This window comes from Rhinolophus hipposideros (assembly GCF_964194185.1).
Source record: "Rhinolophus hipposideros genome assembly, chromosome: 5".
Taxonomy (NCBI): Eukaryota; Metazoa; Chordata; class Mammalia; order Chiroptera; family Rhinolophidae; genus Rhinolophus; species Rhinolophus hipposideros.
In genome coordinates, this window is record NC_138051.1 from 94,620,160 (window position 1) to 94,632,006 (window position 11,847).

The 11,847-nt window shown below is 53.4% G+C and overlaps 1 protein-coding gene across 2 annotated transcripts in view; it reads right to left on the reverse strand.

The window, feature by feature from the left end:
• Window positions 1-9,360, reverse strand: part of CLMN (calmin) — a 102,816-nt gene extending 93,456 nt beyond the window's left edge. The window contains exon 1 of one of the 2 annotated variants that reach the window (XM_081049409.1): window positions 9,180-9,360. In XM_081049409.1, coding sequence (XP_080905535.1) covers window positions 9,180-9,261 — 82 coding nt within the window. In that variant the 5' untranslated portion in view covers window positions 9,262-9,360. The remainder of the gene's footprint in view (window positions 1-9,179) is intronic. The other variant, XM_081049410.1, reaches the window with a different exon arrangement.
• Between the last annotated feature and the right edge of the window lie 2,487 nt (window positions 9,361-11,847).

Consider the following 11,847-nt stretch of genomic DNA (forward strand, 5'->3'; position numbering starts at 1 on the left):
AAATCAATGTCATCAGCAGGACTGTGTTCTTTCTGGAGACTGCAAGGGAGCTTCCATTCCCTTCTCTTTTCCAGCTTCTAGAAGCCACCTACATTCCTCGGCTCATGGCCCTTTCCTCAGGCAATGGTATCACTCTGACCTCTGCTTCCCACGTCGCAGCTCCCCACCCCTCGCCCCTCCTGCTTAGTTCCTATAAGGATGCTTGTGACTAACAGGACACCTGGGTCACCCAGGATCACCCCTTATGTCAAGATCCTTCATTTAATTGCATCTGCAAAGTCCCTGTATTTACCAAGACAGGTACCATATTCCCAGGTTCTGGGGATCAGGATGTGGACCTCTTTGTGGGGGGGAGGGGTCATCGTTCAGCCTACAACAACGGAGCAAACAGTTGTGAAGACCCACTCCTCTCAGGGACCTACTTCAGGGGTGGGCACCACAGAAGCCGGGGGCTGCTCTGGATGTGGTCATGCTCATTCTCTGCAGGAGGAGTCTTGCAGACAAAGGGACAAAAAAGGGCATGTCCTATGGGGGAAACAGGAAGATGTCTGGGTACAGCTGGGTCTGGTTCGTCCCGGGAAGGACAGGAGAAGTGAGAGGCCACAGTACACAGCAGGGCTTCTTCCTGAGGGCAAAGAGGCTTCTTGGTAGAGGATGGACATGGAGAGAGAAGGATATCCGGACTGGAGGCACGAGAGGCAGGCAAGCAGTGGTCCTAGCAACCCAGAGTAGGATGTTGGCAAGAGCAGACAAGAACAGAAAGGCGAAGCTGAGAGAGATGCTTCAGAACCAGGACTGACTGGACAGGGAGGTGAGGAGGGGCGAGTGGAGGATGCCATCTGAGGGTTAAGTCATTTCACCACCAAATTAGCAGGTCATCTCCATGTCCCCTCTCCACCACCACCACCCGCCCCAATTTCCAACTAGAAGGCCTCAGAACGCTGCTTTTTAAGTGTGTCATACTGTAGATGATTAAAAATAGTTTAAAAGAGGAGAGGGATATAAATATCGCAAAGGCTCCTGGTTGCATGGAGAGCCCCCCCAGGAGAGGGAAGTGGGAGTGGGGTGCAATGTCATCAGAACCCTCAAGATCCTTCCAGTTAGACCCCCATTTCTGCAGGAGCTGAACTTCCTGCTTGTTGACACCAAAATGACCCCAGGACTTCTGCAAATTCCTCACATCCTCCCTGGCTTTTCCTAGTTCTCAGGGGCTTTGGACGATAATCTATAATCTCCAAGAAGCAGTGAATCACAGGGCTCAAGAAGGGGAAGAAGAAAGGGGAATGTCAACTGCATGGGCTGCCTCTGGGATCTACATCCCTGCACTAACCGCCCCTCACCCCCCCCCAATCCTACTACAGAACCCACCCCCCACCCCCCATCACACACTGCCCTGGTGGCACACTGCCTGCCTTTGCAATTACAGATCTTTCTGCCCTCCCATACCCTGACCCTCCCCTTCCCATGCAGCACCCCCCTCAGTCCTAACACGCTTATCTCAGCTTCATGGTGCCCACGACCTCTGTGTACTGGGGTCTCCTGGAGTGTCCTATTCATCCCTCCACCCCAGCACCCAGCTTTTGGGCAGGACTCAATAGCTGTTATTCCGGCCGGCCTGATGGCTCAGGCGGTTGGAGCTCCGTGCTCCTAACTCCGAAGGCTGCCGGATCGATTCCCACATGGGCCAGTGGGCTCTCAACCACAAGGTTGCCGGTTCAACTCCTCGAGTCCCTCAAGGGATGGTGGGCAGCGCCCCCTGCAACTGAACACGGCACCTTGAGCTGAGCTGCCTCCCGGATGGCTCAGTTGGTTGGAGCGCGTCCTCTCAACCACAAGGTTGCCGGTTCGACACCCGCAAGAGATGGTGGGCTGCGCCCCCTGCAACTAGCAACAGCAACTGGACCTGGAGCTGAGCTGTGCCCTCCACAACTAAGACTGAAAGGACAACAACTTGACTTGGAAAAAAGTCCTGGAGGTACACACTGTTCCCCAATAGAGGCCTGTTCCCCTTCCCTAGTAATAATAATAATAATAATAATAATAATAAGCTGTTATTTGACCGAACAGCCAGGCTTCCAGTGGGTGAATCCATTTCTAAAGCAGGTAGAGAACCTACCCCAGGCAGGCCTCAGCCCTCTGAAAATAAGGCTGGGCTGCCACACATGCAGCAAGCATTCCCTGCTGTTGTCACCACAAGCACGTCCTACTTGTCATGAACTTTGAGTCTAAGCTTAGAAAACAGGGTCCCTGTCATCCTACAGGAAGCTCTCTGGATTCTTACATTCCAAAAGGGCCAGATAATAAACATTTTTGGTTTTGTGGGTACTTCTCCGTCACAACTAAATTGCCGCTATAGTGCAAAGCAGCCATGGACAACATGCAAACAAATGTGTATGGCTGTGTTCCAATAAAACTTTATTCACAAAACCAGGCAACGGGCCAGATTTGGCCCACAAACTAAATTTGCCACTCCTTGCTCCAACAGAAAGAATTAGTAAAAGAAAAGGAGACAGAGCAGCAAGGGAGAAAAAAATGGCAAAAGTTCTTTAAAACCACACTTGTGGCTTTTAATGCTGCTTCTAATTCCTTCTGTGACAAGCTACCAATTAAAAGGAAAAAAAAGGAAAAAAAAGGTACAGAGAGGGTCTGGGGAATAAGAAAAGGTTTCTATGGGAACAGGGAGTTTACTTTTAATGGTTCAATCAGTAAAAAGACAATTACTTTATTTTTCTCTCTTTCCCTCTGAAGCAGTGCAGGCATGACCTATGGCTTGTAGGGCAGAACTCTGCCCAGGGCCTCAGCTGTTCCAGTCAAAAATTAAATGCAGAGATTTCCAGAGGTCAGCGAGGGCAGTGAACGCAATCTGGGCCTCTTAGCACAGGGCTACTCCCCAGAAGGCTGGGTCTGGTCAGAAACTCCGCCTCCCCCTGAGAACAAACAGCGCTGCTCTAATGGAGTCCAGGCCAGCCACAGCCCCAGACACTAACAAATGATCCTGGGGTGAAACCTCTCCCTAGGTCTGTCTCCAGCTGGACCGAGGGCCTCCTTCTCTGTGCTGACAAATATTTTAGGTGATGGGCTTCTGGTGTACCTGGCCCCGAACACTCTTGTTCCTGTATATAAATGTGCAGGGGTGAAGGCAGGGACCCCACCTTTCTGGGCACCTTGCACTCTGCTCAGCTAGTTCAGAGCAGGGGTCCCACCCCTTCCCAGCTTGTCACAGAAACCATAATTGATCAGCCCAGAATAAACCAAAAACGCACAGCATTTACTGGTGTGTAGTTTTATAGGAAAGCTTATGAAGTGCAACCTTTTCTGCACAGGACACTTAGTGGGAGTGAGTGTCCAGCACTTGCCAATGGAAAGAATCCAGGAATGAGGCCAGCTGTGCTCAGCGGTGCCCAGAGTCCCACACCGGCTGCCCACCCATGTGTGCCAGGGACCGGAACACGGTGGCTTTACGTGGGCATGCTCTGTCCTCACACCACTCCTTATACAACCTTCCAGGGGCCCATTAGAGCCTAATAGTCCAATTTTCTCACTTTGTAAATGAAGAAACTGAGGTAGAGTGGGGGCGAGGGAAGATTTCCTAGATTCCCACAGCAAGTTAGCAACAAAGGCAGGACCCAGACCCAGTCCTTTGGCTGCCGTCCTGGTTGTGGCCTCTCCAGCTGTACAATCTGTCCGACCTGACCAGGCCCCGGGAGAAGAACCCACACCTCGGTTAGGGATGGAGCAGGACTGGAACCGGCCTTTTGTCAGAGTTAACTCAAAGCCTGTGCTTTGCCTCAGCTGGGGGCCTGAAAGAAGTTCTGCATGATGAGTCATCCCTTAGAACTAACTAAGCGCACAGCCCCAGGCAAGGCCCTAATAGGCAGCAAGTTCTTGGAGGACAAGAAAACTCTGCATTTGATTTTCTTTGGTTTTTATCCAGAAACACTTGCGGTGCCCTCCACGAGCCAAGGGAGGCAGAAGCAGGAAAGAGTTCTCCTTGGCTGGCTCCTCTTCTCTGGGTGCTGGATAAGCGACCAGGGACTAGCCTGATCCCACGGGGGTGTGCCCAGGAGGCCTGGGGCTGGGGAGTGGAAATAGGAACTGGGAGAGGAGGGTGCTGGGTGCAGGGAGCGAGTGGGGAGCTGGGGGACAGGAGGCTGGTGTGGCACCCCCAATCAGACCATGGCATGCCAGGCTAAGGGGCTGGGACTTGATCCTCAAAGCCAGTGCAGCCCAACCTTTTTCACATAACAGCATTTGTGGACAATGGTGCTATTTGTCCTGGGGGGAGAGGGGGGCAGAGCTGCCCTCAGGCCACGGGTTGGCCATGGAGACCTAATGCAGGACTTAGCAGGGATGGGTGTTGGGTGGCTGGCTGGGGGGTAGACTGGAGGAGGTGCTACAAGGCCCCAGCCGGAAAGAGGTTACTCGGGAGTTCGGGCTAGCTCGAGGAGGGCCTGTGCCTGGGTCCAGCCAGTGGAAGGCGAGGAGGAAGTGGGTCACTCGGCAAAGGCTGACCTGTTCTGCCCTGAGCTTGCCTTCGGGCTATCTCCACCACTTTCCTTAGTTCTAGCCAACGACAAGTACATGCAGTCGAATTTCTGCTCAGCCTTCAAGGTCCCATCCTAACAACCCCTCCTCTGAGAGGCCTTCCCAGCTCTCAGCCATGAGGCGACCCGCAAGTTTACATGATTCACAGAGTGCGTGCCTGGGTGCAGTCTGGCCTGAGTTCAAATCCCAGCTCCACTTACAAGTCCACGACCTTGGGTCAGTCATTTCACCTCTCCACTTCTAAAACAAGCACCTCCCTCAAAGGCTTGTGGAAAACATGAAAGGAAACAGTGACTGCGGGGCACACAGGCTCTTCTCCATCAGGTGTGGCCGTCCATCCCACAAGCCCCAGAGCGCAGCTCCTATTTGCTGACCCTGGGCGGTCCTGCTTCCTAACGAATTCTAAGGGACCCACTGAGGCGGGGTGGGGCTGCTGCTCAGGGACCCCCCACCACCTGGCTCCCGCAGTGAGGCGGTGGGAACAGCCTTACGTCTGCCTAGTCCCACCTAACGCCATCCACCTCAAGCTCTGGGTGCTCCAGAACCAGGAGGTCAAGGTTCACAGCATCAGACCCAACAGGCGCCAGTGCGACAGGAAGCACCAAACGGAACTGATGTCTGTGCTGCCAGAAGCAGAAAACTCCAGCCCTGGTCTGGCTGGGTGACCACAATGGCTTCACGCTCCTTCAAGGCAGGGACAAGAACCAGCTTTACCTTCCGGGATATCTGCACGATGCTATATGCTTAGCACACGTTTGCTAAAGGACATGGAAAAGGCCTGTGAATTTTTTCGGGGGGGAGGGGAGCTGGAGGCTTTTTACAGGAACAGGAGCATCTTCTTGACACCCCCCCTTTGACCAACAGTCAAGTGACCCCAGAAATAGTGGAGCATTCAGCTGGACCCTAAGGCCAAGTGGAAGAGGAAGAGGGAACAACCAAAGTAGCCTTGTCATCAGAAAGGCACCGGAGCCCTTGCCGCCCACAGCCAGGCAGAGAACATGGCACAGACCCATTACACAACTGCCTGTCCTCGATTGTGTCCCACGGGGCTCCAAGGAAGCAGGGGCCACCAGGTGGAGGCTGCCAATATCCTGCAATTCCACTTTCTCCTCTCTGAAAAGGCCAACAGGTTGGGCCACCCTTGTTTCCTCGCAAGGGACACTGTGCAGGTGGCCCCGGCAGCCTTTTTTCCAGAGGGTCATCCATGCACTCCGCCAAAGAGTACTTCATTTACAAACACTTTGATGAGCCATCACAGTGAACATAGCAACTGGGACTTATCTGCCCAAGTGTCAATACAGCAAGGTGCGTGACACGCCTCCTGGGAGAGGCCAGGCTTTCTGCCGGGCTCACCTAACCTCAAACACAGGCCAAGAGGTCCTCATTCCAACCTTCCCTGGGGGATGGTCTGGCGCCATCACAATTGTACCTGCATGGGCTCCAGAATTCCACAGTTCAGGACCATAGATAAAGGCTTCAGATGAGTGACCGAGCAGTGGTCAATATACCGTATTTCCAAGTTAATGCAAACATATAGAGAAAGATATAAAGATATAGGTAAGTTCCTGAACCATTCTTCCCTGAAATGCTGTGTCCTCATGACTGACCCTGGAAGCACCTGGTCCCACCCAGGACCCCGAGAGTCCAACTTTCTGAAAAGAATCAGGACTGCCTGAGCATGACAGCAGCCGCCGTCCGCACACGAGGGCTGGGACTCCTTCTCAATCCCTATGATTACAGATTCATTAAATCCCTCTGCACCCAGCCTCCCATCACTTATGACAACTGTGACTACCCGTGCTCAACGTAAGCTCACAACTTAACAAACAACCCTTCTGCCTGGACTCCTCCTGCCTCCTTAACTACCACCCACACCAAGTTCCTATGAACAAGGCCCCCGCCCATGGCCCGCAGAGCTGATCATCCGGACTGTCCAGGGCCAGCCGACCACCACCAGCTGGTCTGGGCAGATGCTCTCGGTGTGGTGTGGGGTGCCTTCTAGACTTGGCTCTTTGGTTGGGACTTCCTGAGTACCACGGAGACAAGGAGAGAAAATGTCTGTTAAGCATCCAGTCAAGAGACAGGGAAGCCAAGGGAAAAATGGAGCGTGCGAGAGAAGACAGATTGCTGGCCCTCCCTCCTCTCCCAGCATCTTCTACGCGATGATGCAAGGCTGGCGTCCCCCCAGGACTAACAGCTCCATTCATTCACAATAGCCCCAAACGGCAAACAACCCAAATGTCTCTCACCAATGAACAGATCAACTGTGGTAAGACTACAGGATGGAACGGTGGTCAGCTTATTGCTAAGGAACTACGCACTGCCTGGGTCCACAGCTTGGAGCTGACACAGATGCATATTCTGGGCACAACGGGTCTTTTCCAGGTAACAAAAATGTGCCCAAACTGGACTGGTGTGATATTTGCACAACTCAGTAGATTTACTGAAAAGTATTGAATTGCAAATTTAAAACAGGTGAATTTTATGATGTGATGTGTATATTCTACCTCAGTTATTCTATCACCTCTCCCCCCAAGAGGAAGTACTGATATAGTACTTCCAACATACCGTAGAACAAGAGGCCAGTCTGAAAGAATACATACTGTTCAATTCAACGTCATATGAAGTTCTAGAGGCAATACTACAGTAATAAAGATCAGAATAGTAGTTGCTTTGTGTGTGTTGGGGGCTGTTAATACTGGGAAGGGAGATGACGCCCCATCCAGGACACTGGAAATCTTTTACATCTTCTTGACCTGGGTGATGGTTACAGAGCTGTATCCATACGTAAAAATCTGTTGGGCTTGCACTTAAGATTAATGCATTTTATCTACATATAGGTAATCATATGTAAGCTATATGTATACTACATATACATACATTTAAAAGTTTACTTTTTTAAACAGAAAAACCTTTGATGCGCAAATTGTAACTGGCATTGCCTAAAAGTGAGGACAGTTCACTGCGAGCTAAGAAGCAGGATCCCACTCAGTGAACTCCTACCTAACCTTCAGGACCCATCTCAAATTATCCCCATTTGATGAAGCCTTTTCTCACAGTTCAAGGTGTACCTAACTGCTCACATTGTTGAGCATCCCTTCACAAAAGTTGATCTTTACACTGGGAGCTGCTCCTAAAGGAATACAGGAAATTGTTACACCAAGAATTGGTTAGTATGTGTTTGTTAAACACCCAATGATTGTACACACACACACACACACACACACACACACAGAGGCACACGTGTGTGTGCGTGCGCGCGCACCCTGAAGCCCAAACCAGATGCCATCTCAGCAAAAGATACTAATGCCCACCCCCAAATAGGCTGTCAGTTCTAGGGTAACAGGATCCAGGCATGAGACTTATTCTCAAAAGGGATCACTTTCAATCTCTCCAGCCGGATCCTTCTCGTTTCACACAAATCACAACCAGAGGAGATCAGGGGAGTCCAGAGCAAACTGTTTCCAGTGGCCACTGGCTCCCTCTCCACTTCAGGTCACCTTTGCCTGCACTGTCCTTGCCCAACCTAGGGGTGGAGCAGGTCCACGTGGGATCCCAGGAAACATTCCATCCAGTGTAATGTTTAAACTTGACTGTTAGGCCACCCCCTAGACTGCACCCCGCCTGCTGGGGCTCCCTGACTCCCACAGTAAAGGCATAGCAACTGCTGGGGGTGGGGCCACCCATAGCCCCGTCACTGCTCTGTCCAGGCCTCCCAGCTGTCTCTGAGCCGTCCCAGCCTTGGAATCTCTAGAAATCCAAGTTTCTCCTACAGAAATTTCCCCTGCCCAGGCCCATGTACTTTAAGAGACGGCGGAAGTGGAACTCTGTCCAGTTCTGCAAACTTCACATGTGAAAAGTGATAGGCTGGTAATACACCTCCAAAGAAAAGCAGCTTTCTGGGTTGGGGCTAAGTGTGGGTTACTTTTTCCCTTTAAATATTTTTGTGCTAAGTTTCCACAATGAATAAACTCCTTTGAAAGAAAAATACACTTCATCGGTGACGGAAGCCACCCCTAGCCCTTGTCAGACGCGCTAGCACCTGAGTTTCTTTTTCACCTGGTGGCAGGCGGGGCTGCTCTCCCTCTCCCCAGTTTAGCTCCGGGGCCAGGAGAGGGGCAGCTCCTAGAGGAAAGCTGCCGACCTGGCTTGGGGACGCTCCTGACCCCATTGATCCAGCGCCCCTGACCCCTTTCTCCCCAGACTACCCCCTGAGGCGCCGTCCCCATTCAGTTCCCTAGCCTCAGAGGTACTTAGGGAGTGTGCGAATTCACACACACGCACACGTAGTCGCACTTTCTCCTCCCCTCCATGACCTGGGCCACCGCCCCCAAGAGCCCACGTACCAACTTCTCCCAACTCACAGCTGTAGCTGGAGGGGAGTCGTGACGTCCCCGTAAAGAAAATGGGACCCCCACCCACACACGTGTGCCGCCCCACCCCCTGGGCGATCTGGCCTGGGCCAGCGATGCTGGGGTTTGGGGGCGGTGTCTCAACGCCATCCCCCCCCAGGTGACAGGAACGGGGTCAGGATGGGGCAGGGGGCGGCGCGGGTCGGAGTGGCTGGGTGTGGGAGCAGCTCCGGGAGCGACCCCGCTCTGCTGTTCCTTTCCGGGGAGGCTGGGGCGCGTTACCTTGCAGGTTCTGGACTCGGATGTCGCTGATCTGTCCGATGAGCTCCTCGCGTTGGAACCAGTCCCATTCCAGCGCAGCCATGAAGCGCGGGCGGGAGGGCCGGGGCGCCGGGCCGGGCGCGGGCGGCGGGCGCTGGGAGCCTGGCGGGCGGGCGCGCGAGCGGCACGCACCCGGCGAGGGCGCCGCGGAGCGGGAGGAGCCGCGGGCGCGGGCGGAGCGCGGGCGGGGCGGGCGCACGGTCGGGCCGCCCCCGCCGCGGGCCGGCAGCTGGCGGGCGCGGGGCGACGGGTGCTGGGCGCCCGGCTCGCGCTCACTCCCCCATCCGGGGGCGGGGGCCCTGGGGGTCGAGGGGAGGGGCGGGGGGGAGGCTGGAGTCAGGCCGGTTTCTTTTTTTTCCGGGGTGTTTGTTGGGTGGATTGTTTGGTTGCAAGCGGGCAGTGATGAGGCGCGAGGTCCCGGCCCCCAGATTGTGATGTCTCAAGGGGCGGTGGGCCGTGTGACGCAACTGGGGGGTGGGGGAGGTGAGCCAGCGGGTCCCCAGACCTGATCCTGGAGGGAAGGGTCCCCCCCCCCACTGTCCTGGGGACAACCCTCTCCTACACATACACCCTTCTTAGCAAGTCCCCTGCCCCCCCCCACCCGCGCAATTCCGAGAGGCAGCCCCCTGCGGGGGGAGGGGCTGATTGGTGCTCATCGCCGCTATGGGCACCTCCGGGAGTGGCGAGTGCCTGGGTAGGGGGTGAATGAGTGTGGAAATGGAGTTAGGGGGACGTTCTCCTCTGTCTCCTCTGTCTCCAGGTTGGGGAGGGGGCAAGACAACAAGGACCTCTTTCCTGGATTTGGATATTAGAGATTCCTTTTCTGCTGGGATTCAGATGAAACATGGCCCCAAGTTTTGAGGAGGAGCAAGCAGCAGCCCACTGCCTGGGAGCTGGGGTACGCTGGGGTACCCCCGGGAGTCCTGGGCCACCTAACCGCCAAATGGCCCTCTGAGGCTTTACTGAAAATGAGTGTGGGCCTTTCCGGTGGTGTGTGTGTGTGTTTCTTGACTATTTCTTTTAACTCTTAAGAGTTCCAGGATCTTATCTTGTTTGGAGCTCCCAGCATACCTCAGGCAGAGTGCTTTATTGGTTTTATAAACATGGAAAAAGTGAGTCTCTGGAATTTGCCCAAAGCTGAGGAAGGAGTTAGGGTCCTCAGCCCCCAGCTCAGTACTGTGACCCTTTCCAGTAACCACATGCACATACACACGAACACACATGCACGAAGGCTTATATATGGAATAATTCAGGAGGAAAAAAACAGCCAGAGCACACTGAGCGTGTAATGAGCTGTGTTCACGCTACTGTAATACTAGCAACCCTGGTGGATGGGCTCCTCCCTCACAGCTATGGAGCCCACTGGTGAGCAGACCCTGCACCCTTGAGGCAGGACCCTGAGTCTACCCTCAGGTAGATTCCTAGGGCAAAGGGGATGGACAGCCAGCAAACGAGGAAACAAGATAATTACAGATGCCAGTGAGTTGAGAAAATCAATTTGGGGTAAGTAACTGGGTTGGGGATAGGGGTCAGGAGAGGGCTGTGAAAACTGGCCTTGGAGCTGAGCTGGAAGAATGAAGGGAGCCACCGCTGCGACAACCATGTGGGCAGGGGTCAGTGGAAACAGGACCTGGGTGACTCCCTGTGTGCTACCCTCTTCTAAGTACCAGGGGCCCAGCCAGGGACAGGCCTTCACTGCTCCTGTGAGCTGATACTCCGGTGGGAAGTTTATCCAGAGGATGACCAGGCACATAATGTCAGGGTGTAGGGCTCTAGATGGCTTGTTCTTTCTCTTCGTTCACCACTTGCCGTGTTTCCCACCATGAACACATATTTTCACAACCAGACAGAAAACCATTATGTTCTTTTTTAACTTCTCCAGGCCCCTTCCAGGAGTCCCCAGCTTGCCCCAGCTGTCCTCATCTGCAGTTCTGGAAGCCTGATGGAGGCCCCGTGTAGCCATTGAGGGCTCATGGGTGCTTGGGAGCATGCCCCTGAACTTGAGGCGGGAGCTGCCTTCTCCCCGATTGATTTGAAAGCGTGCGGTCATTTCATACTCCAGGAAGCAGCGTCTGTTTCTCTGTCCTGCAGACCAGGGTGCTAGTAGTCAGGCGTTACCTGATTTTGTCCCATCTGTAGTCATCTCCTGTTTTTACACTTCAATTTATTTTCCGTAATTGCTATGGGGTGAAGTTGGGCTGAAAATTATTTTCTTTCCAAAGTAAAGAGCCAAGAGAATCAGCCTTCCTCTCCATTAAGAGACGGGTCTGAGGGAACAGAAGGTTTTGAACCATGTGGTGTGGATGTTAGCTGCAGGGATGGGCCATTTTTCACGACACAAAGATGACTGTTCCTGTGATGGAACACTGCATCTTTGAGGAACATTGCACAGGGAGTAACAACTCCCTGGCAGGGAGGGGCCACGATCACCATGGATTGAATCCCAACTGTGTACCAGACTATGGAACAACTTCTTTTCTTTTCATCAAAGTGGAAAGAGAATTTTAGGTGGTTTTCAAAATTGAGTAAGGGCCGGAGTCAGCACTGAGCAGGAGTCTGGCTTCTGAAAGGTACTTGATATTCATTGAACTATGTGTCATTATCTCCCCTCTTCCCTTTAGTATCTCTG